The sequence below is a fragment of the Oikopleura dioica genome, chromosome PAR (assembly GCF_907165135.1).
Source record: "Oikopleura dioica chromosome PAR, OKI2018_I68_1.0, whole genome shotgun sequence".
In the NCBI taxonomy this organism is placed as follows: Eukaryota; Metazoa; Chordata; class Appendicularia; order Copelata; family Oikopleuridae; genus Oikopleura; species Oikopleura dioica.
In genome coordinates, this window is record NC_137293.1 from 8,477,580 (window position 1) to 8,500,907 (window position 23,328).

Below are 23,328 nucleotides of genomic sequence, written 5' to 3' on the forward strand. Positions count from 1 at the left end.
ACAGTGGTATTTATTATACAGTTGTTATGACAGTTTGTATAGAGAAGTAAACAGCAAAATGAGATATCCGTTCAAATCAGAAGCTTTTTGAGTAAGTCACAAAGGTGATAATTATGGCAAGGAACTGTAGAATCGCTAATTTTTTCCAATACAATTAATTTTTACGAAAGTGAGGTTTCCTCAATTTCATCCGAACCATTTATCAGAGCTCTTTTTTCATCATCTTTTAGTTTTCTTGATCCAAGCGGTTTCTCCGGTTTTTTGAAGACTTCCGAATCGTTCTTTACGTCGTCTTGTTTTTGAACACCATTATGATGGAGCGGCTCAAAGTTATTGTTGACATTGGCGTACATAGGTTCTGTCGGAGTGGTGTTGTTCGTGCTTCCCCAAGATGAGGTTGAGGTCTATAAAACGGTCAACTACTGTATCTCCCAGGATCTTTTACCTGAGGTAAACTGGAATTAAAATTGTGATGGCGCTTTTGGCGCCAAGATGGTTGGACAGGAACAGGATCTAGCCAAGATTCGCTTTGAAAGTCTGATGGTGTCCTTGGCTGTGGCTGCTCTATTGTTGCATTCTGATAGTAGCTTTCTTCTCGCGAGTTTCTGGAGTCTCCCTCCATTTCGTTGATGTAGTTATTTGGATCGCAAGCATCATCTTCGTCTATGTAATCTGGTTCATCGAAATCTAAAACTTAATTCACCACAGAAAAAAATAAGTGATTATACAGTCTTCTTGATGAAGCGAGGATCCCAGTGACGTCAGCTGAGTTCTGACTGACGAATGTCGGAAAGAAGACGGAGTCACATAACGAGTCGGATCTTTTTCCCATTCCGTAAGTTTCTCGGCCAGTTCAGTAAAGATCGGCCTTTGAGCCGGATCAATTAACCAGCACTGGAGCATAAGTGTGTAGAATTCTGTGGAGCAGTTGTCAGGTTGCTCAAGTCTTCCGCCACTCTCGAGCAACATCATCAGCTTCGAAGCTTGCACATTCTAGTTTTATGTTAATTTGACCATATTTTATTTTCAATAACCTGGTATGGCTTCTTTCCGTATGTAAGCAACTCCCAGATGGTAACTCCAAACGACCAAACATCAGATCTCGTCGAGTAAATACCTCTCTTCACGCATTCAACCGCGAGCCACTTGAGGGGCATTCGTCCTCCCACTTCTTTGAACTCCGAGTTTTTAGTCTAAAGAAATTCATGAGTCTGCGTTAAAATTGTTCCAGATAAACCTTGACGAGTTGAGCAAGTCCGAAATCAGCAATTTTGACATAATGAGGAGTCTTGACTAGAACATTTCTCGCTGCCAAATCTCTGTGTACAAGCTTTTGTCCCTCCTTTGTTTCCGAAAGATAAGCCATTCCATCGGCAATCTGACGGCACCAGCTGACAAGTTGTGCTGGACGGACATTTTCTTTTTTTCGACGAATGTAGCTCAGCGCGTCGCCACGAGGAATGAATTCAGTTATGATCTTCGGTGGATCACTTTGGCAGATGCCGATAAGCTTTTTCGTGTTACTTCTGCTTGTTTCTTTATTTATTATTTTTGCCATTCTCGCAAATAATAATCATGTTTATAAAGAGATGTAACAATTTCCTGGACAAGATTAGGATGCTCGCAAGCGGCCATTGTCATCGCTTCCTCTAGAATCGAGGCTTTGGGTTCATTGAGGGTCTTGATTGCCACAGTGATTGTTTCGATCTTGGGGTCCTGTCCTTCAAAATCAGGTCGCCACAATCCTCTGTGAACAACTCCAAAAGCTCCTTTTCCAAGTTCTTTGCGCAAATCTAGGGCTTCTTCTTTGATCAAAAGAAGTTTTTGAAGATTTGGAGGGAGCAACGCCAGTGGCTCTAGCTCATCCCGGTCTCGTTTTTGAATCAGATGGCGTTTGTACAACGTAAGTCCGATGAATTGGCCGAGGAAAATTGCCAATACAACCACAACCACCCACAAAATCCATTTGGTGAATTTGTACTGCTGGCATCGGTCTGCGTTGCATTTGTTGCAGCCCTTCAAAAATTTTGAAGTTCAAAATATGTAAGGAGAAAGATCTCTTAAACTAAGACTCACTGTATATTTGAGGGAGCACTGGAAGCAAATGCTCTCAGGTTCAAGCGTATCGATAATGTTTTGAAGTTCCGGCTCCAATTGACAGGTTTCATTTTGATGCATATCACATTTGAAATGATCTTCCGGGCATTCCTTAAAAAGTTTCATACTATCTCTGTCTTCTTGTTAATTTGGGCAGTCAATGATCTCTTTTTCATCAACTTCTGTCGAGTATATTTTCACCATATTTTTAGGTACTTTATGATAAAAAAATTTATCATAGGCTCACCGTTAGAAGGAAAATCTGCTTGGCAGAAACTATCACCGAAAATAACCTTCTCTTTCGACATACCTCGTACTCGTGACCGTGTCTTACCTGGCTCCTCAGCCGACAAATATGCATGGAACCTTCTTCCGTCGACTCAACAGATATTCCATCGCAATGGTTGCACCCTCCTGCTCCAAGGAAATCGCCATCGCCAGTGCAGCCTGCTTGTGCAGTACAGCGCGTGCTGCAGACTTTGCACTCTTTGGTCTCTTCGTCCATGAAATAATCAAGTGGACAGGATTCGCCCTCGGCCAAGCATTCCAACTGGCCTCTTGAAGAGCTCGATGAGCTGTCTTCACCGCTTATCCACCCGTAATTGCAAGCGCGACATTGTTGCGGACTTGGTCCAAAGCAACCTAGTTTACAAAGAGGCGAGCACGGCTGACACTGGCGTTTTGATTCTTCAGTCAGTTCGTCATAAACAAGCTCTTCATAGAGAAGAGTTCCATCTTCTTCGAGCTCCTTGTCGCAAGAGCTTTTACATTTTCCATTGTAAACTGCGTTCCGGCACCTGACACAGCCAAATGCGTCATCTGACCAGCAACCATCAGTTGTACATTCTTTTTCCGCTGATAATTATTTTAACAACCTCGAGTCGTTTTCTGCGTCAATTAAAGTTAACATAATCTTAAATTTAATGTTTGTAAGATATGAAGATATATATATATATATATATATGTTTCAAGTTTAACTTATTACGCATGGACACGTTGTCGAATGAACTTTCATAAATGAATTTACTAGCGTTCCTGGATGGCACTGAAAATTCACACACTCGGATTTTGGATCCTGGGCCGCTATAACAGACGATTTCTTAGCGATATAAACTCCGTCTTTATAGCTATTATTTGGCCTTGGAACTGGCTTCTTGAGAATACTCTTCCAGTTAATTGTCTTCAACGGACACGCCTCGCCCATCTCAATCAGGATCGCATTTCCGTGGGATATCTTCTTCAGTCCATTAAATCCGACGCTTTTAGAAGTTTCACTTCGATTGTGAGTTCGATTGTTGCCGGCTGAAATGAACAGTGCTGAATCGCCTTAGTAAGAGTTCAAATTCAAAATTCATCCTCAATTTTGAAAAGAAGGAACTTGAGCCCTTGACTTGTGAATGAAGTTTTCCGTGGAAGCCATCAATAACTTCGAGATTTCCAAACGCTTCAAAATTCTTGAAAGGCCAAACTTCGATCACCAAGTATCCCATGATTCTTTTGATCCCTTTCAAATATTTCAAATGCTCTTCAGTAATTTTTTCGACTCCATGCTCTTTGGTATCCGAAAATGTATGGACAAGAAAACTAAGCGAGCCGATAACAACTTCGCAATCTTCAAAAAGCGTGATTGTTTTGGAATTGAGTGTTGCAGCCCACGAAACTTCGAAAGAATCGGCTGAGATGTTCGCTACTTCTTTTGCGAATTTTGCTCGAACTTGACTTTCCCACTTGAAATTATGATATTTATAGTAGTCGGACGGCATGTGGTTACCTTTGAGTGGTTCAGCCCGACGCATGGTTTTGGGCAGTGGCCGTCTTTGCACGGCTCGCAGTGGCCGTTTCCGTTTCCGCTCTGATCTGTTTTATAAGTGTGTCCATCTGGACACTCTGTCAAGCACATGGAATCGTAGACAAACGTGTTGACAGGGCAACGCGACAGACAACGATTCCCGAACTCGTACAGGACATCTTCGTTTCGTACCAGAAAGCCGTCTTTCTGCGAGTATAATCGAGGACATTCAGCGACACATTCGCCCGTTACGTTGTTGATTTTGTTCTTGCAAAGATAGCAATCCGATGCTCTGGGACCTGAGCATCCTCCCTTGCACTCGCTGTGGCAGCAATATTCTTCTGGTGTCTTTACAACCGCAAAATTATCCTTCTCTTCCTTCTGCAAAGCTGAGCATCTATTCACTGTTCCATTAAAATTGGAGTTCGGGCAGTACAAATTGGCCATTTGACAATGCCCATTTGGCCAGCAAAAGTTGTTGCACTCTTTGTCGCATTTTGGACACTTGCTCCATTTTTTTCTTGCAAGAGGTCAGTTCTGAGCTACGCTATTTTGTTAATATAAATGACCTTGTGAAACATTTGAATAAAATTCACTGCTTAGTAAATACAGGCGGCTATGTGGTTGATATAATTGATTTACAACTCTTGGGACATTGTGAGAGCATAATTAATTATAATCGTATCACATAGCCAGTATTTCAGATATGACCATGCCTATCAAGCCAATACGCACGCCCCGCTGCTCTATAATCAGAATGGAGAATTTGAGCCCAGGCTATGTTATTCCAAAAGTAACACAGCTCGTGATTGTTTTTGAAAACGACGTCGCCCTTGCTGATTTCCGTCAATTTTGGAAACGAAAAGGTTTTGAAATGATTGTCTTTCACGATCAAGGAGCATCCATTTCGTCGACACTCGGGGAGGGACTTGTGATCAGCGTTATTTCCTTCGATTACTCTCAAAGATTTCATCGAAAAATTATCCACAGTAAGGTTAGATATGAGGAGAATTCCAGTGATGCGTTCGATATTTTGAAGACCAGAAAAGTCGAAGTCGTCGGAATCTGCTTCGAGTAGGAGGACGTTTCCGTCTATGACCGTGCATTCCTTGCGCTTGGCGATCTTTGTCTGGATGATTTGGGACTAGAAAGAACAGTTCTTATGATTTGCTGAAAATGGATTAAATCATGCAGAAAGATCATCAGTCAGGAGTTTTCCTGTGCAGGTTTGACTGTAAAATGTTTACAATATTTGACAGCCAAATTTCAAACATGCTCAAGATCAAATCAGAATTTGTCATAAAACACAATCGGCGAACGTTTACAAGAGTTGCTTTCAAAAGAGTTTGAAAGTTAATTGCAACGATAAAAAATGCAGAATACACTCGATCAAGAGCGGATACAACTTGCGGTTTACCTTTATCACGTTTCCCTAAAATCATTTCAAATCATTTGGTCGCTGGTGTGGGCAAATACCGCCTCGGGTGATAGAGAGTTCAGGCACGGAGCTCCAGGGCCCGTCAAATTTACAACGTTTGCCAACCATTTGAGTTGGCATTTGACTTCCTCCGAAATAACGCCCTGTCTAAGTCAAGCTATTCACTACTTTCAAAATATTTCTGGACAGTTTGGTTTACGAAAAGTCTCTCCAGAACTTTAAACATCTAGTTCCGTCCACGTGAATGGGAGTTGATAGGAACATAGTAAGAATAAAAGTGGAAAGTGTTTAATTTACGGAAGCCGTTTTTGGGAACAAAAGCACCTGACTTCCTATTTTCCGATTATTTGAGTGGAATTATGAGATCCCTTCACCTGTCACACCTCTGACGGCACCCTTGGACAGCAAATGAAGTTCCAGTGGGTTCAATAAATACAGGCAGATATCTACAGGCATTGCATTCTTGCGCGAAATTAAAAAATCAGGATTTAAGACTGGCATAACTTCGTTTTTCCCCTTTTTTCTCAGAAAAATTTGTCTCGTACTGAATGATATCTGACTGTATAATTCTTTCCCCCACAAAAACTTCATAAGCTCTCATAAATCGATGAAACTTACGCCACTGGCATGCAGATTCCAGAAGTCTCCGAGGCATCTCTTCGCTTGAATAAATCCTTCAATGAAGTTTATACAATATCTTTGTCGTGAGCAAAAGTATCTGCATATAAACCCCTTCCTACAAGCCAGCAGAAGACAGAAAAATACTGGAATAAAGTCTTCTTCATTATAAAAACATAGAAATGCTTCTTTAGTTCGCTCTTTTTCTTCGCAGTTCTCTCGTTGATCTCTTCAGATCTAATTCATATTGTCTCGCTAAAAGAATAATTTTTTCTCTCTGAGTTCCAGCGTTCGTCAATGGCGATAAATTATTAAACACGTAATTATTGTAAAGTTTGCACCCACTTCTGGCTGGCTAGACATCGATTTTATGAATTCAAATATTAAAAAAATGAAAAAGCAAATGAAAGATACGCGCAGCGCTTCGCACCACGAGGGGAAGTTCAACTCAAATATGGATATTTTCAAACAGTCCTTTTAATTTCTTCTTGTTATGAAATCATAAATGAGTACCTAGAACAGCAAGGAAGCAGAAAATCATCTTGAAATCTTCTCTTATACTATGTTTTGAGAATAAAAAACAATGATAGTGTCCAGTGCCCGATACTCGATATTTTAAAGAGTCACCGTTTATCTACGACTACTAAGGTGCCTTTGGAATTTAAGCGACGCTCATATTTGCGAATTATTTGATTACCAAAGTTCACCAGAAGCGTCTTCTCATTTAGTATCTCGGAAATAAAAATAAAAGTTTTTCCTCTCTTTTTGATAAAGACAATTTTCCTTCTGGCCAAATAAATATATCTAAAGCGGGTTGCTTATCTCATTTGTCGGACATCACGAGTGGAGCTCACAACAAGAGATATCAAGACGTTAACCTCTTGATATAAATGTGGCCATAGCCTGCCCGTCCCGGCATTTCTTCATTAGTTTCAAGTTGACCTCTCATAATCGAATTCGCAGGAAGATGAGTTACTCAATTAGACACTTTTTTGAACAATTAATGTGACAGTAACTGACTGTAATTCAAATACATCATTTTCACCTTGAATTCAAATTTATTGTCAGGCTATAAAAAGTTTGAACAAGTCTAGTAAGATAAGAAGAATTAACCTCTTCTTCCAGTATGAACATTTTCGATGCCAGTTCTGTTGAACGTCTTCATATCGGATCGAATATGGAACTGTTTGAGGATTAATTTAAGCACGTTTTGACTAAAGATTTTTGTAAATCTCAAGTCAGTCTCAAAATTTTCGATCAGAGATTTTGAGAAAATTTTCGACTATCAAAAAGGGTAGGCTTTAATTAATCCAGTGGCCAAGAAAAGAACGCAATTCCAAAAAACAGAACCAGGATATAGAAAATAATGCTCAAAACATGATTTCTCAGATGTTCGTCTTTTTCAATCTCTAAAAGTTTCAACTACTAAATTGATGAATTCTTCTCTATCAACCTTTTTTCGGCGGCATGATGCATCTCTTCTGGGAGGAACTTGGCGGTAAACGCATGTACGGAAGCCAACCCCTCCCTTGGGATAACTCGAGGCGCCTTTGATCAATTCCGAAATGGACTGCAAATTAAACGTGCCAAGAATCTTACTTTACAAGATCATTAAGCGAATAAGAATACAACTTCAAGTGACAGCTACTGTAGTTATGCTCATTACTAGGCTATCAATATGCACTGCAAATGACTAAACATTCTTGCTAAAAGTCGAACCTGCTGCATTTAGCGCCAAGCATCCAAAAGAAAAACAGAACTCAATCAACCTCAAATATTATTAAATATTCGCTGTTTGGAAAAATATCGAATTTGAATGTGAGTTTATTTCAAACAGCTAATACAGTAGTGCTTTAGAAACGTACGGAACTTGAAGATCAACGGCATTTGTGGAACAATTTTGGAGAATTGAAAATAAAGATTCAAAAAGAGAAAATAAGAGAAATTAAGGAAAGATACAACAGTTATTTTAAATAGTAATTTAGCTATTGAATTAAGTGGATATGAACATAAAGGATTATTTATTGAGGTTTTGTGCTGAGAATTGAAGATTTTTTAGCCTTTTGAATGAACTCGAATTTAGAGGTAAATAAAAAGTAGAGAAGGAACAATTAAAAACAACATCGGCCGCTACAAAATCTGTACACTATTTATTTTCTTGAAGATTTCAGGTATTCAGGTAGTTGGACAGAAATCGTGAACGGCAGAAACAGTAATCGAACAAGGATAAGGTATTTTTCTGTTGCTTTTATGTGAATTTCAAAACGGTAGTAGTTGTGTTGTTGTAGTTTGGATACGGTAAAGTATTCAAGAAATAAATAGATGGGTTTTTGGTTGGCCAAGGCGCTTTAGATAGGGAGGGAGAAGTCGACTCGGAAGTTCTGGTCCTTGGTGAGGTTGACGATCTCGGCCATCTTGACGGACATCTTGGCAGCTTCATCGAGGCTGTCGCAGGAGAGGATCTTCAAGCCAGACTGGCCGATAAGAGCCTTGGCGTCATCGACTCGAGTTCCCTATAATATTAATAGCTACTGAAGCCGGGGAGTGTTTTTCTACCTGGAGTCGGACGACAATGGGGATTTTGAGTTCGAGTTCTTTGGCAGCAGCGATGATACCCTGGGCAATGACGTCGCATCGCATGATACCGCCGAAGATGTTGACGAGGATGGCTTCAACCTTGGAGTCGGATGTGATCAGTCGGAAGGCTTCCTTGACCTGGTCAGCGGTAGCTCCGCCTAAACAATGATGGCTCTAGCACTAGAAGAGGACATCATACCTCCAACATCGAGGAAGTTAGCGGGAGAGCCGCCGTGGAGGGAGATAATATCCATGGTAGACATGGCAAGACCGGCGCCATTGACGAGGCAGCCGATGTTGCCGTCAAGGCCGATGTAGTTGAGGTCGGATCGAGCAGCGACGACTTCTCGCTCATCCTCCTGTCGCCAGTCTCGGAGGTCGAAGATGTCCTTCTGTCGGTAGGCGGCGTTAGAGTCGAAGTTGATTTTAGCGTCCATGGCGAGGACCTCACCAGTAGAGTCTTCGGCGAGGGGGTTGATTTCGAGAAGAGAGCAATCCTAAGAATAATGGCAAGGAGAACGAAAAGATGACTACCTTTTCCTTGAAGAGCTTGTACATCTTCATGAAGTAGTCGGCAGCTTCGTCCTGAGAGTATGCGGGGAAGCCCATCTTGGCAGCCAATCGCTTGGCCTGTTCGATTTGAAGACCAGCTTCGATATCGACGTGTTCCTAATTTAACATCTCACTATTCAGTTAACCAGAGTCTGGTATACCTTGATGATGGCTTCAGGGTTGGTAGCAGCGACTTCCTCGATGTTCATACCACCGGAAGCGGATCCAACCAAGACTGGGCCGAATCGGGTGGCTCCTCGCTCCATGGTGATGGCGAAGTAGTATTCACCTGATAATTTAGTAAGAATCAGAGAAGAATTTTATTTCATTTACGTCGTGGGTATCGTCGCTCAACAACGAAGACCTTCTCGCATGGTCGTCCCTGCTCGCCAGTCTGCTTGGTGATAAGATCAGCGCCAATCATTTGGTCTGAAAAATTATCAGAAGATGTTTCAGGGAAGGAAGGGCTTACCAGCCAAAGCCTTGGCATCTTCGGGGGAGTAGACGATCTTGACACCGCCGTTGAGTCCGGGCTCGCCGTTCTTTCGGAAATATCCCTAGAAAATCATCGAACTTGCCCTTTGAGAACTATATTTTACCTTTCCTCGTCCTCCAGCAAGAACTTGGGCCTTGACAACGCAGTCAGGAGTAGGCAAGTTCTTGGCGATTTCGTAGGCCTGTTCTGGGGTAGTCGCCATGTGTCCTTCTGGAGTCTTGACGCCATACTCCTTCAGCAAATTGAAGGAGAGATACTCATGGATTGAGAGTTGTCGGCGCGCAACAGTTGCAGCTGCCTTTCGAACGAACATTTCTAGGAAGAAAGAGTAAGATAAGGAAATGGCCAAAAAGGCGCTGAAGCTATTTTGACGAAACTCCAAGGTGAAAGTAGTTAATCCCTAGTTTTAGTTTTGCGGCAAACGTGCCAAATCTAACCTTGTTACTTGATAACTAAATCATCTGGGAATAATAATTGATACCATGGGAAAACATTCTAGAGATTCGCATAATCTCTTTTATAAAATATCATATTCAAAACTAGATAGATCATGCCTTCTATGGAAGAATTTCAATTAATTGAATCCAAGAAAATATCTATTCTGGCCCTTGAGATTTTGGGTTCCCTTTAGCTGCTAATCTTATGACTCGATTCTAGCAAAAATACAGTTTACATAACATCTACTTTTGCGAAAATGAGTGACTGAGGAAGAGTATCATCGGGCATATTCTCTAACTTCTGGTTTATTGGACGTGTTCACAGAAAATGAAAATTCTCGATAAAAAAGTAGGCAGGAGGATCGCTACGAAGGAGATCGACTAAAGCACCTGGCCAAGGGCCAACGCCGTCGCAGAGTTTTCAAACTGCGTATAAATAAAAAAGACAATTCTCAAATCTCAGAGCTACAAACAGAACCATCAATACATTAGCAAAGAAAAATCCGATGTTCTGGGACGAAAAATTACCTTGATTGCTGGTTTATTTTTCACACGGATTTTCTTTCCTTTCTCTTTAGTTTTTTTTTCGCTAAAGATTCTATTTTTTAGAAAAGTGTTCTTTGAAAAGAATAAAGACCTGCGTGAATGCTGGTCTCGTGACCCTATGTTTTGTCTCACGAGGTTAGACCTGAGCTGACAAGGATACTAAATCGATCTTGCGAAAATAAGAAGCCTCAAAAAGCAATCAATTGATCAAAATTAGGTCGCTTCGGATTATCTTGCGATCTTGCTCAAGTTTCAAAATATTGATTTACTCGTAAAACTTGAATTTCCGAGTTTGTTCTCTTCGTTATCTCCAATGCCAAAATATTTTCATAAAAATTATACTATAATTTAGCAACTTAAATTAAACGAAAGGGCAAAGGGTTTTTCATTTTTAGGGTTTATTTTTTCATATTTTTTGTTTGAAGTGTTAATAGTAAAGTAGGACTAATAAAGAAAATTGCACATAAATTAAATGCCTAGGAAATACGAACACGCGCACTACCGGTACTACAGTAAGTCGAAAAGTGTTGAGTCTGAATTGTGTACAGGAAGGTTCAGTCGATGGTTGGACTAGCTTTTGTTGTTGACGATAGGGAGTAACGATATTTTTGGTGGATATTTTTTTCTCTTGTGGGGATCCGTAGTTTTTTCGACATCTTGAGTAATTGCACTAAGTCAGCTTATGCGGGCAGCACGATCTTCTGGCCCTTGACGACCTTGGTGATGTAGAGGTAAAAGAAATCACAGTAGAGAATGGTCTGATCATTGGTTTCAATTTGATCCTCTTTTTGAAGGTGGAAAACATTCAAAACGCCGAAATAGGCCAACTTTTAGGGGCAGATTCGGGCATACAAAACGAATTCTTGAAGTTTGAAAGCCTGCTATCATTCCCACAAGACCTTCCTCTACTAGCTTGTTTGCTACTTCGTAATATTCCCCTGAAAGTCGGCATATTTTGGAGAAATGAGCACATTTCATATTTCTTGCGAAAAATCGAAACCTTCCTGAACGACTCCAGCCACAATGGCGATCGCATCGACGTGGTTTTCGTAGTAGTATCGGTAGACCCAGTTGAGAATGTAAAGTGCTCGGTAAGAACCTTGGGCGAACAGGTAGTGCGATGTGATTGTCTCGGCTTCTCCGGTCTGAAAGCGGGTTTGGAACACATTCATTCTCTCTTCTAGTACCTTAGAAATGAGGAAGAGCTGTGGAAGAATGGCAACAGCTTCCAAGTAAATGGAGAAGGTCCATAGGATTTCAATAACGTCGAACTTTGAGTTGATAAGGCAGGCGAGGCCGGCAGCGGGGACGATGAGGAATTCGGCGCGCATCGAATCGTGATTTCCGTCGTAAGTCGCTTTGAATTTGAAGAAAATAAGATAGCATGTGAAAATGGACGCAGCGATGTAGATCAGCTTCATGACTTTTAAAATCGTTTCAGCAAAAGAAAACAAAATTTTATAGAAAAACCGACAGTATCTTATTCGACAAGTTTTTCCCTTGAGAACCCTGTTTGAAGCTAAGATTCGTTCCTTGAGCGAAGCGAATTTTCGCAACAACATTTTGTCAAAAAGAAAAAGGAGTAATTGTAGTGAAAATTAAATTAAATCGTTTCGGAGAAAGAATGAAGCGAAGAGGGAGAAAATTGTAGCGAAATTCTATTTGGCTTATATTCGGTGAAACGAAAAGAAGCGAAGCGAATCTTCGCTACAGTCCTTTACGGGACTATTCTTCTTGATAAAAGCCTGTAGCGAAAATTTCTGGCTGAAGGATCTTAAAATTGAAGATAAGCGAATCTTCGGTCCGGTCACTTTTAGCGAAAGAAATCGGTTGCTAATTTTTTCAAAAGTTGAAACGCGCCTGTATTGTATAAAGAAACGAAATGGAGGAAGAGATCAAGATATCTTGTAACGAATGTAAGAGCGAAGAGAAATTGTGTCTTTCCAGAGACGCCGGCGCACGATCTCGTCTTCCAAATCTTGAGGAGCAGGATGGCAATCGCCGCCAAATGCGACAAATCTCCGAAAAGTCGGAAGATATTCATCCTCTGAAAATGAAGAAAATCGTTATTTCTCTGACAGTGGGGAAACGGGGAGATGTCACCTGACTCTCAAAATAGAAAGAAATAGAACAATAAAACAAAAAAGGCGATGACTGGGACTGAACACAAAGAAGTGAGCTGGGATAAGTAAACAAAACCGACCAAGACTCCGGTTTCTCTTTCTTTTATGATTCGATGTATCTTGACTGTCTATTGCTTCAGCTCAAAAAGCTCAAGCTTTTACGGATAATACCTCAAAAGGGGTCCCCATTTTATCGGATAAATACGTCTTGAGGTCTCAATTTAACGGATTTTCTTCTACAGACTTCTTACATGAGATTCTTCAGGTTTACAGGAATTTTTCTGAAAATCCGCTAAAATAAAAACCTCCAAGAAGTTATAAAATGGGACCCCTATTTTAACGAGTAAAATATGTTTTGACCAGCAATTAATTTTCCTAGAAACACTAAAAAGACCTGTACGAGAAGTAAATTTGTAATAATTGTATTTGTGAGGGTAAATATTCGAAATGAATCAATAATATGATTAGATGAAGGATGTTTTCTAAGGATTTTTTCTCTAAGGAGGAAATAGGGAAAAATCAATAAAAAAAAAGATAGCCGACGGGAAACAATCTGGGAAAAGGGCGAGAGCTGACGTGTAGTTGCTGTTTTCTTGGATTGGCCGCGCGAGCCTACACGAAAAAGCTCTGTCTGGCATCAAACGGCTCTTCAAAAAGAAAAAAAAAGACTCACATCCGGGAACTTTTTTTAACTTTACGAGGCAATTTGAAAAACCAGCGAAACGCGCTTTCTTTTTGCCAGCTGTTTTTTTTTCAAACAGCTGATGTGAATTTAATCCCTTTCAGTAATCCTTCTGTTACTTTTGACCTACCAACTACAACTCAAGGGTAGTAACTCAGGAAAAGCAGCGGGAAGCGACAATATTCGCGTTGGCGGCTCTTAGGCTCGTAATTGGTCAAAATTCACAGTCAAATTTTGTCGCCGTTTTCCCAACTTCATCTGCGCTACCAGCGATGATTATGAGTTGTAAAAAGTTTTTAAAGATTCAATATCCGATTGACGTCAATTTTCCTTCTACATCTGGGTTAATTGTGAATCAGATATCAGATATTGGTTTTAAATTACGGATAAAAGGACTAATTATATCAAATTAAATTCTACATACTACTCCATCGGAGCGTACATTCCTTAATTTAACTAACTTTCTACGGATAAAGCTACTGTACTTTAGTTTACTTCAGTATGAAAAGACGTTGTCTCAGAGCTGTCTTTTCTGTCTTACAACTAACCCCTCTTGACTTGAAGAATGTTTATTACTGTACAGCTGCTCTCCTCGTTGATTTCAGAGGAAAACAGATGTTGGCGAAAAAGGAAAAGTTCATGCTGAGCAGATAAGAAGGCGATAGAATTGGCGCGGAATTTGACGATTCTGGTGATAGCACGCTGAGTGAGTGATCCGTGCCCGGCAATAAATTGAACTTGGCAGTTTTGGAGGCACGTCGCCGCCAGTCTGAGTGTACACGTGACCTTACTCTTACCTACTTTAGCCTTCGCCAGATCACTATTTTACGGGCTCAAATTGATATGTAAGAAAGAGAACTTGTTTTATTTTTGGATAGAGAAAGTGGATTTATAAATATTTATTTTTTATGAAAAAATGAATGATTGAATGTATGATTTTTCTTATTGAAAGCCGGTATTATCGATATTTGCTTGATAACGTTACTGTTATATAATTCTTGTTCAATGTCTTTTTATTAGATTTTACTGGCAAACGACGGTGTTTGTATTACAGTTCATTTATCTTTATTTAGGCATTTTTTGTCGCGATTTTTTTTAAAGAAAGCTCAAAAAATAGAGGTTATTGCAAAAATCTTGAAAGAAATTAGGCTAGAGATTTTCAAAATCACAAAAAATTAAAAATGAGTGTGTAAATTTGAAAGATAAAGAGGTGTTACTCGCTGTTTATTGAGGCGTAAGATTTAAAATTCTCCGGAGGTTACAGCCGGCAGGGATTAGGTCAAAGAGAGCACCATTCCAAAGTCGCCTAAGCCATGCTGGATTACTCTCGGCTTCAAAGTCGACGACCCAGGTCGCCCGAAACCGTCTAGCTCGCCTTCGGGCCTTCAAACAGACAGACTTCAGCCCTCAAGGTAGCCGAGAGTGTGTTTTTGACCTCGGCACAGATATTTCAATAATCCTACTTTTAGGTCGGACACACACGGATAAAATCCGTACACGGACATGTCCGTTTAGAACCCTGATCAGAGGCATTGTACTGCTGAAGATTTTCAACTAACTATCGACGAGATTACCGGTCGAAGTTTGTCGGTTTTAATTAGAAATCGGCACCAAAGATCTTTGATTTTCTTGGAAGCCTAAGTCGAGAATCTTTAGGTTATATTCTGGTTATCATAAGCGTCAAATTTGAGCAGCGATGCTTGACGAATCATTTTTCATCGAAAGAAGTCGGGAGAAGGAGAGCGCTCCTGACGAGATTTCACTACGGAAATTGAAAGTTGCCAGCGTCGAGTCTCAAAAACACAAACGAGAGAGTTGATTCTTGGGCGCGCACGCACACAGTGCTCGGAACGCGGCACAATGCACGAACGCACACTTGCCCCTGTGTTTCGCCCTAAATAGAGAAAAAATAACAATCGAGTAAGAGAGCAGCGCGCCCAGCGATTCATTGCGAGGGAGGGACGGAGTCAGATTAGAAAGGAATAAAGAGGGAGGGGACGAGGATCGTTTTTGTCAACTGGAGGCGACAGCACGGTCCGTGTCAGACTCAGAAAAGATAGATGGACCGCCACATTGCTCTAGGGTACGGCGAAGTTGAGTTCTTTTAAGTGCCCTGTCAACAGCGAAAGTAGAAGAGAGTCAAAGAGAGAACCCTCCCCCAAGACCGCCGCTCTTTTCAAAAGACTCAAACGAGAGAAAAGCGAATCTGAAAGTGAATCTTATCCATTCAGAATGACAGAGTCGGATCAGATGCCCAGACGATCGCCCTTAGACGAGTCGCTCGCTTCTACTCAAAGCCCAAATAGCCAACAACCAGTCAAGTGTCTTCAGAAACCAAACCAAAACAGCCATTATGACTCAAGGTAACCATCTCAAATTCTTAAGAATATTCTCAGTGAAATAAAAATTAATTAAAAATGCACTGGAGTGTGTAAATTATGCATCGATAACTACGATTTATCACACGATCTTTTCTTTGAAGATATACTCTTTCTATCTCAAAGGCCTCAAATAAATTCTGAGCCAGAATATCTGTTGTTCGAAGTACAGTTTTTAGCTAAAATCGTTAAAGATAGATATACTGTATATAACATATCATATACAGGAGCTGAATCTCCTAACTTATCCAAAATGGAAATGCTCTTTCCGGGAAGTCTTTACCTAACTCCTTTAAAGTTTAGTTTGTGTTTATCTAAAGAAACCGTAACTCATACGTAAAGAAGGTTATATAATGACATAGAATTCAAACCAAAATTAAACCACTATCAAGAAACTCGTGACTTATTATAAATTTGCCTCTTTTTTAAAGGTACGACTTAGATTTATAAAAAAAATTGTCCCTAAAAAGGCATTTCCGTTTCAGTTAACAGGAAATGAAGTCTAATTTCAACTTATATGATCGTTTTTTCTCAGTCACCGTTCACCTTCAAGCTACAGTTATCCCTCCCGTGTGATACGACCTCCACCGACGATGTCCATAGCCTCTCTGCACAAGAGAAATTCCAAGTCTTTTACCTCAACTCTGAAAAGCATCAACCAAAGGTACATCCCCCTGATCAAGTCCAACTAAATATTTCTGAAGAATATCATCTGTCTTCCGCAATCGACTGGGTTCGAGCTCTTCGCGAGATTCATCCGATTCCTCCGGTTCATCCGATAGCTGCTACAGAAAGTAAAAAAAAAGAAAAAAACCAACACACATTCAAGCAAAGAAAAGCATATTATTTAGGATAAATTAATTGTATCCTCAGCACAAGACGAGACCAGTCTCTACTATCGTATTATAGATTACGTCTGTGTGTGTTTAAAAACTGTGCCGCACGTAAAAAAAACACCAACAAAAGATATAGAGTCTTCGTAATTAAAAAAACACTCACTATCGCTTCGTTAAATACCAAAAAACAATCTGTACTTACAATACAATATGTCCAAAACCAAAAAGCAACATTGTCAGCACAGTGTTTAACCGACAAAAAGCTGAAACGGGAAAATGAAAAAGTCAGCGTGAAACATTTTCGCCTGCTCCCTCTTTGTCTACTCGTTGTATCAATAAATCGTATTGCTCAATAAATTCAAATAACACAAAAAAAATAATGCGCCAACCGGCATCGGAGAATTTCAAGATTTCAAGAAAATTCTCACTTTCTGTGTAAATATTCAAAATATATTTTTTCATTTCAAATTCAATTTGGCAGAAAAGATACTTCGGATAAGGGAAAGTTGCGAAGAAAGCCCTGCTCCGGGTGGAAGAATATCGTGTAGGGCCTTTTCGGATTCTAGTTTTGACAGAATTTGTTGCCAGATTTGAACTGCTTCTTTGGTTGTTGCTGGTGTTTTGGAAGACGCGAAGATTTCTTCTATCGTTGATTCTATCAGCTTTCTTGCTTTATCATTACGAGCTACGTATTCGGGCATCTAAAAGAGATTGAGGAAAAAGTGATTTTCGACATGACAGTTGACATTTTACCTTGTACTCTTTATCCTTCAAGAAAACGACCAACGCCGTTATGTTATCCATCGAACCACGAGAGAAACTCGTATCAACCATTCTCCAGGCTACTTCTTCGTTTTTCCCGAAAACGCTTGCCTCAAAATGTGCATATTTCGCCGCTTCGGCGCTGGTTAAAACATCGAAAACGCCATCGCTTCCGAGAACGAGTAGACTGTCGCTTTCTTCGCGAGGGATGATTGTACAGGTTGGTGCTGCGATGACTGGCTGAAAGAGGTCGTGGTAGCGTCTTGAGGGCCATGTTCCTTCGGAATTCGGCTTGAGATCTAAATCCATTGTCAAATTTGAGAAGATTTGGAAGACGCGATATTTCTGTCTATATCTTTCGATGATGTACCAAAATCACCAAAAGCGCGACTGAGAGCAAGATTTCCATTGACTCGATTGTATCTTACAAAGCCGCCAGTTTCATAAATGCGTTTTCTTTCCTCTGTATCCATCGGCTTATGATCTTCTGTTGAAAACTTGAGCTCAGAAGACTCATCTATTCAATAGTTCAAAATAGTTTTGTTCACTATCTAAAAACAAAAGTTCGAACCGTGCCCACAAGCAGCGTTCTTGAGTCCCCGACATTCGCAAAGATGAAATTCTTCGGCGTCATCAGCACAGAGGAACACGTGCTTCCGGAACGGAGACCACTGGCCCTAATCTCGCGATCGAACTCGAGATAAGCGCGCTCTATTTCGGAAGAAATTTCTTCCGCACTTGCATCTGAAACAATATTGCAGATAGGGATCGAACGCAAATCAAAATGGGAATTTTTAAAAATAAAGATATGCCTTTTATATTAAAAATTAAAATAGTAAATCGATTATGCTGATCTCAAATATGATAATCATATTGTATTTCAACTTCCGGTTTCCCGGAAACTGTCGGTTTCAGCGGCTTCCTGTGGACGCGCAATCTTGCGCCAATAACAGCAGGTTAATGAGCATTGGAAAAAGGATTTTCGAAGAAAAATATTGAAAATCGATGGCGCGTGGTTGCGCTTGCCTTTTGTACTTCTGAAGTATGACTCATGAAGCGGCGGCAAAAGCGCATAGCCCGCGTCAATGCGCGTGCGCGAAGGCGCCAGAGAGAGGCGCACGAAAAAATTGAAAAAGATGAGCGCGCCGCGATTCGAACCCGCCCCACCAGATAGACATGGTCCTATCAATTGACAACCAGGCTATTGGAACTTGGGGAGACGCCCTTTTTCGTGGGTATAAATTATCTGCTTCTTTTTCTTTCTTCAGTAAAACTCCCTTAACCTTACGACCACAAACGGGATTTTCACCTACCGGGTACTTTTTCGTCATTTTTTTCCAAAAAGTCAAATTTTTAAATGCGAGTCGAGATAGACTCCCAAAATGCGTCAAAATCGACTTTTGACCCGTAGAATCCATTTCCGGGCTCAAATTTGTGAAATTCCGCAAACAGATTTTTCGAAAATTGTTGACGGGGAGGGGGGTCCTTAATCGAATTTCCTTCAACAAGAAGATCAAAAAATGCACAGACACAATTTTTCGAGCCAAAAAAAGAAATGATAATAAGTAAATTTTTTAAAAATTTTGATTTTCATAATTAGAAATTAAAAAATAAATAAGTTAGTTGTAAGATAAAAACCATAACAAAGCAAGAAACTGGATAAACTTTAATTTTAATGAAAACGGGTGTGGGTGGGGTTGGGGACAAAACTGAGATTGATCACCTCAGAGTTTAAAGTTTAAACCTTCTGTCAAGCCCTTTTCGAAGGGCCGTCAAGCCCCTTAAAATTAAAAATCAAGGAACGGGGCTGAGACGGCCCGAAGGGCCGTCAAGCCCCTTAAAATTAAAAATCAAGGAACGGGGCTGAGACGGCCCGAAGGGCCGTCAAGCCCCTTAAAATTAAAATCAAGGAACGGGGCTGAGACGGCCCGAAGGGCCGTCAAGCCCCTTAAAATTAAAAATCAAGGAACGGGGCTGAGACGGCCCGAAGGGCCGTCAAGCCCCTTAAAATTAAAAATCAAGGAACGGGGCTGAGACGGCCCGAAGGGCCGTCAAGCCCCTTAAAATTAAAAATCAAGGAACGGGGCTGAGACGGCCCGAAGGGCCGTCAAGCCCCTTAAAATTAAAAATCAAGGAACGGGGCTGAGACGGCCCGAAGGGCCGTCAAGCCCCTTAAAATTAAAAATCAAGGAACGGGGCTGAGACGGCCCGAAGGGCCGTCAAGCCCCTTAAAATTAAAATCAAGGAACGGGGCTGAGACGGCCCGAAGGGCCGTCAAGCCCCTTAAAATTAAAAATCAAGGAACGGGGCTGAGACGGCCCGAAGGGCCGTCAAGCCCCTTAAAATTAAAAATCAAGGAACGGGGCTGAGACGGCCCGAAGGGCCGTCAAGCCCTTAAAATTAAAAATCAAGGAACGGGGCTGAGACGGCCCGAAGGGCCGTCAAGCCCCTTAAAATTAAAATCAAGGAACGGGGCTGAGACGGCCCGAAGGGCCGTCAAGCCCCTTAAAATTAAAAATCAAGGAACGGGGCTGAGACGGCCCGAAGGGCCGTCAAGCCCTTAAAATTAAAAATCAAGGAACGGGGCTGAGACGGCCCGAAGGGCCGTCAAGCCCCTTAAAATTAAAAATCAAGGAACGGGGCTGAGACGGCCCGAAGGGCCGTCAAGCCCCTTAAAATTAAAAATCAAGGAACGGGGCTGAGACGGCCCGAAGGGCCGTCAAGCCCCTTAAAATTAAAAATCAAGGAACGGGGCTGAGACGGCCCGAAGGGCCGTCAAGCCCCTTAAAATTAAAAATCAAGGAACGGGGCTGAGACGGCCCGAAGGGCCGTCAAGCCCCTTAAAATTAAAAATCAAGGAACGGGGCTGAGACGGCCCGAAGGGCCGTCAAGCCCTTAAAATTAAAATCAAGGAACGGGGCTGAGACGGCCCGAAGGGCCGTCAAGCCCCTTAAAATTAAAAATCAAGGAACGGGGCTGAGACGGCCCGAAGGGCCGTCAAGCCCCTTAAAATTAAAATCAAGGAACGGGGCTGAGACGGCCCGAAGGGCCGTCAAGCCCCTTAAAATTAAAAATCAAGGAACGGGGCTGAGACGGCCCGAAGGGCCGTCAAGCCCCTTAAAATTAAAAATCAAGGAACGGGGCTGAGACGGCCCGAAGGGCCGTCAAGCCCCTTAAAATTAAAAATCAAGGAACGGGGCTGAGACGGCCCGAAGGGCCGTCAAGCCCCTTAAAATTAAAATCAAGGAACGGGGCTGAGACGGCCCGAAGGGCCGTCAAGCCCCTTAAAATTAAAAATCAAGGAACGGGGCTGAGACGGCCCGAAGGGCCGTCAAGCCCTTAAAATTAAAAATCAAGGAACGGGGCTGAGACGGCCCGAAGGGCCGTCAAGCCCCTTAAAATTAAAAATCAAGGAACGGGGCTGAGACGGCCCGAAGGGCCGTCAAGCCCTTAAAATTAAAAATCAAGGAACGGGGCTGAGACGGCCCGAAGGGCCGTCAAGCCCCTTAAGGGGGTCGACGAGAATCGGGATTTCTGTGACCAAAAATGCGGGAAAACCGGATTAGATAGGGACAATCTGATGTTATTGGTGGATAGAAAAGGGTTGAAAAAATCAGGCGGCGAAAACTAGAAAAAATTTTCGCCAGAAAAAATCGGTCAAAAATCCCCTCAAAGTAGGGGCATTTTCGCGAAAATGCACCAAAAATGGCGATTTTTTTCACATTTTTCTTAATTTCACCCCCTAAATCTCATTTTTATCAAATGTTTTTAGGCTCAACAGATTCGGGAGGATCTGACAATTCCAAAAATATAAGTTTCATATCCAGACTATGAGTACAAGCGAAATTACGATCACCCCTGAAAAAATTCTCGTCGACCCCCCCCCTTAAAATTAAAAATCAAGGAACGGGGACCAAAATCAAGTGATCCCTTCTTCAAAATGACTCGATATCGAATCACGTGCTCAACGGCGGACCAGGATACCTGAACCGAAGAAGACGTTATCTCCTCGATATTAACTCCACTTCCGCTTGGTGCTGTTTCTTCAGTGAAAATGACAGCGTCGGTTTCAGCATTAGCGACAAGTGCTGAGATCGCAATCTCGTACTTGGTCAGAGGGATCATTTGAGTGAGTCGAACAAAGTTAGCAAAGCCACCTTGGAGCCCGTTGGTAATTGATGCAATTGGTGGTTCCACGACGACTCGCAGATCCTTGGCACCCATAACGTAACCGAGAGCGATGGCGATCTGCGATGACTGCAGGAGGGCGACTCTTGAGTTTTCGAGAAGTGGTGCCGTCTTGGGAATACTGAAGACCTTGTCTGTCTTTCCGTGATAACCTGAAGCTCCACTGGATGAATAAGTGGCAGTCATAACGATCGAATAGATTGTGTTTGGAGTAGCACCGTCAAGTAACAGCGGACTCTCAAGCTCGACCATATTTCCATCAAAGTTGGGAATCGGTGGATTGATCAAAATATTGTAGAAGTCTGGTTTGGTAGCAACATCCCAGGTAAGTGTCAGTGATGTCGATCGCGCTTTCGCAGAGAAGTTATCTAGAGATGGAACTGTGGAATTATGTAAATTTCGCCCCTAAAACATATCTTTATCACATGATTTTAGGCTTAACTTCTCAATACACGGGCGCGCGACTAAGCGCTCAAAACACGGGGTCGGGAAAACCGACCACCAGGCATTATTCAGCCCCGCGCGGCGCGCCGAATCCTGAGTGCGAAAAATAGCACCGAAGGTTTTGATCTCTTATTCATATTTCCGTCAAGATAATAAGGCGAAAAAGATACTGTTAGAAAGCTTGAACACTCAGCTATCCATTTATGTAATTATCACGGAAAAATAACTTTCCGATTTTCCGATAAAGAGCGTGAGAGAAATCTCGTGCAAAACGCCATCCCTCTTGAGAATCTTCACGAAACTTCGCAGAGTGGTTTGATTTGTTCATATGAGTATACATTGCAAAAATTGGGTCAAACGGATTACCACATTCGAAGTTATTGAGGGCCAAAGTCGCCGTGGTCGGTTTTACCGACCACGTGTATTGAGAAGTTAACAGATTCGGCAGTACAGTTCATATGCAGACTATCTGTAGAAGTGATATTTTGATCACCCTGAAAGAAATTCTCGTCGAGATCTGGTTAAAGCCATCACACTCTCAGGAATGTATGGCTCAGTTGGTATCTGATAGGAACGGGACTTCTTAGTGAAGCGCGTTCGATTCCCGACGAGACCATTTTTTTTTCAATTTCTATTGGTCAGGGCGCGGGCTCGCTCGCAGGAAAAGTCAAAACGCGTCGCGGCAAAAGCTTCTCGCCCCGGAGCGCCACCCTTTGCGTGACACTTCTCCGCGCTGCGCGCTTCTCATTGGCCCTTTTCCTCTTCTCTCTTTATTTTTCAAAGTGTAATAACTCAAAAACTACAACACCTATGAAAATTTAAAATTCATATTTGAAAAGCCTGAGCCTCAAAACCCATTTTTTCATTTATAAGTTTAGAAAAAAATTTTTTGGGTGCCCCGGTGGTGATTTGCGTTCGATCCCTAATTGCAGATAAGTGCCACATCCAGTTAGAACCTGATTTAATGAGGGAGCCGAGCTTCTTCTCGAGGAACTGTGGTAAGTTCTTAGAGCAGTACTGGGCGACGCGGTAATCTAAAGAGACAAAACATGTTGAGTATCTTTGGCTTAGTATCTTTTACGAACCAACATGGCCATCAAGGACGGCGAAAAAATGATACCCAGGGGAATCGCAAAAATCCAGCTTCACGGCTGTATAGTCCTTTTATCAAGAGTTTTAAACTTAATGATTTGTAAAGAATGCTGCGTTTTGCGCAACTCTTTCCTCCATATACGGTCTGTAGAAAGTTTTACAAAAGAAAATTACGAATAAAATCGCTGAAAAAGTGGGTCTCTCAAAACTCTTTCCTGTATCCTTGAATTCCACAAGAAGTGTAATAAATCTCCCGCTTAGCATCTTCAAACT

At 41.7% G+C, this 23,328-nt stretch overlaps 5 protein-coding genes across 5 annotated transcripts; 1 reads left to right on the forward strand and 4 right to left on the reverse strand.

Moving 5' to 3' along the window:
- Positions 1-16: 16 nt before the first annotated feature.
- LOC145701651 (epidermal growth factor receptor-like) lies at positions 17-7,418 on the reverse strand. The gene is made up of 16 exons (XM_081778864.1): positions 7,396-7,418; positions 7,056-7,156; positions 5,943-5,998; positions 5,304-5,318; positions 4,603-5,030; positions 3,869-4,406; positions 3,373-3,824; positions 3,006-3,010; positions 2,432-2,952; positions 2,077-2,208; positions 1,612-2,016; positions 1,238-1,519; positions 1,035-1,193; positions 729-993; positions 446-687; positions 17-404 (listed from the first exon to the last, which is right to left on the reverse strand). The coding sequence occupies exons 1-16, from the start codon at positions 7,416-7,418 to the stop codon at positions 162-164; spliced, it is 3,867 nt and encodes a 1,288-aa protein (XP_081634990.1). The 3' UTR covers positions 17-161.
- A 655-nt stretch (positions 7,419-8,073) lies between these two features.
- On the reverse strand, positions 8,074-9,883 carry LOC145706173 (succinate--CoA ligase [ADP-forming] subunit beta, mitochondrial-like). The gene is made up of 8 exons (XM_081783694.1): positions 9,671-9,883; positions 9,544-9,628; positions 9,405-9,500; positions 9,233-9,360; positions 9,054-9,188; positions 8,719-9,016; positions 8,499-8,677; positions 8,074-8,455 (listed from the first exon to the last, which is right to left on the reverse strand). Exons 1-8 carry the CDS (start codon positions 9,878-9,880, stop codon positions 8,291-8,293), a joined length of 1,296 nt encoding a protein of 431 aa, XP_081639820.1. The 5' UTR covers positions 9,881-9,883; the 3' UTR covers positions 8,074-8,290.
- A 411-nt stretch (positions 9,884-10,294) lies between these two features.
- Positions 10,295-12,631, reverse strand: LOC145702488 (ER lumen protein-retaining receptor 2-like). The gene is made up of 4 exons (XM_081779720.1): positions 12,411-12,631; positions 11,738-11,973; positions 11,555-11,695; positions 10,295-11,308 (listed from the first exon to the last, which is right to left on the reverse strand). Exons 1-4 carry the CDS (start codon positions 12,592-12,594, stop codon positions 11,231-11,233), a joined length of 639 nt encoding a protein of 212 aa, XP_081635846.1. The 5' UTR covers positions 12,595-12,631; the 3' UTR covers positions 10,295-11,230.
- Positions 12,632-15,561: 2,930 nt separating this feature from the next.
- LOC145702859 (uncharacterized) lies at positions 15,562-16,550 on the forward strand. The gene is made up of 3 exons (XM_081780150.1): positions 15,562-15,718; positions 16,269-16,397; positions 16,438-16,550. The coding sequence occupies exons 1-3, from the start codon at positions 15,588-15,590 to the stop codon at positions 16,529-16,531; spliced, it is 354 nt and encodes a 117-aa protein (XP_081636276.1). The 5' UTR covers positions 15,562-15,587; the 3' UTR covers positions 16,532-16,550.
- Positions 16,551-16,997: 447 nt separating this feature from the next.
- Positions 16,998-23,120, reverse strand: LOC145704349 (protein phosphatase 1B-like). Its single transcript, XM_081781802.1, has 6 exons — positions 23,049-23,120; positions 22,920-22,997; positions 17,908-18,075; positions 17,702-17,848; positions 17,323-17,630; positions 16,998-17,270 (listed from the first exon to the last, which is right to left on the reverse strand). Exons 3-6 carry the CDS (start codon positions 17,963-17,965, stop codon positions 17,028-17,030), a joined length of 756 nt encoding a protein of 251 aa, XP_081637928.1. The 5' UTR covers positions 17,966-18,075; positions 22,920-22,997; positions 23,049-23,120; the 3' UTR covers positions 16,998-17,027.
- Positions 23,121-23,328: the final 208 nt, after the last annotated feature.

What these genes read in the sequence shown, in the direction of transcription:
- LOC145702859 (XM_081780150.1), top strand. Translation starts at nt 15,588, where the DNA reads ATGACAGAGTCGGATCAGATGCCCAGACGATCGCCCTTAGACGAGTCG. An exon ending in AACAGCCATTATGACTCAAG is followed by an intron (nt 15,719 to 16,268) that starts GTAACCATCTCA and finishes GTTTTTTCTCAG; the next exon opens with TCACCGTTCACCTTCAAGCT. An exon ending in CTGAAAAGCATCAACCAAAG is followed by an intron (nt 16,398 to 16,437) that starts GTACATCCCCCT and finishes ATATTTCTGAAG; the next exon opens with AATATCATCTGTCTTCCGCA.
- LOC145704349 (XM_081781802.1), bottom strand. Translation starts at nt 17,965, where the DNA reads ATGACGCCGAAGAATTTCATCTTTGCGAATGTCGGGGACTCAAGAACG. An exon ending in TCGCGCTTTTGGTGATTTTG is followed by an intron (nt 17,631 to 17,701) that starts GTACATCATCGA and finishes CAATGGATTTAG; the next exon opens with ATCTCAAGCCGAATTCCGAA. An exon ending in TGAAGGATAAAGAGTACAAG is followed by an intron (nt 17,271 to 17,322) that starts GTAAAATGTCAA and finishes AATCTCTTTTAG; the next exon opens with ATGCCCGAATACGTAGCTCG.
- LOC145701651 (XM_081778864.1), bottom strand. Translation starts at nt 7,418, where the DNA reads ATGCATCATGCCGCCGAAAAAAG. An exon ending in AGTGCTCCCTCAAATATACA is followed by an intron (nt 2,017 to 2,076) that starts GTGAGTCTTAGT and finishes AAATTTTTGAAG; the next exon opens with GGCTGCAACAAATGCAACGC. An exon ending in TTAATTCCAGTTTACCTCAG is followed by an intron (nt 405 to 445) that starts GTAAAAGATCCT and finishes ACCGTTTTATAG; the next exon opens with ACCTCAACCTCATCTTGGGG.
- LOC145706173 (XM_081783694.1), bottom strand. Translation starts at nt 9,880, where the DNA reads ATGTTCGTTCGAAAGGCAGCTGCAACTGTTGCGCGCCGACAACTCTCA. An exon ending in AGATGCCAAGGCTTTGGCTG is followed by an intron (nt 9,501 to 9,543) that starts GTAAGCCCTTCC and finishes ATAATTTTTCAG; the next exon opens with ACCAAATGATTGGCGCTGAT. An exon ending in TAACTTCCTCGATGTTGGAG is followed by an intron (nt 8,678 to 8,718) that starts GTATGATGTCCT and finishes ATCATTGTTTAG; the next exon opens with GCGGAGCTACCGCTGACCAG.
- LOC145702488 (XM_081779720.1), bottom strand. Translation starts at nt 12,594, where the DNA reads ATGAATATCTTCCGACTTTTCGGAGATTTGTCGCATTTGGCGGCGATT. An exon ending in CGTTTCTTTATACAATACAG is followed by an intron (nt 11,974 to 12,410) that starts GCGCGTTTCAAC and finishes CGATTTTAAAAG; the next exon opens with TCATGAAGCTGATCTACATC. An exon ending in TTGTGGCTGGAGTCGTTCAG is followed by an intron (nt 11,309 to 11,554) that starts GAAGGTTTCGAT and finishes ACCAATGATCAG; the next exon opens with ACCATTCTCTACTGTGATTT.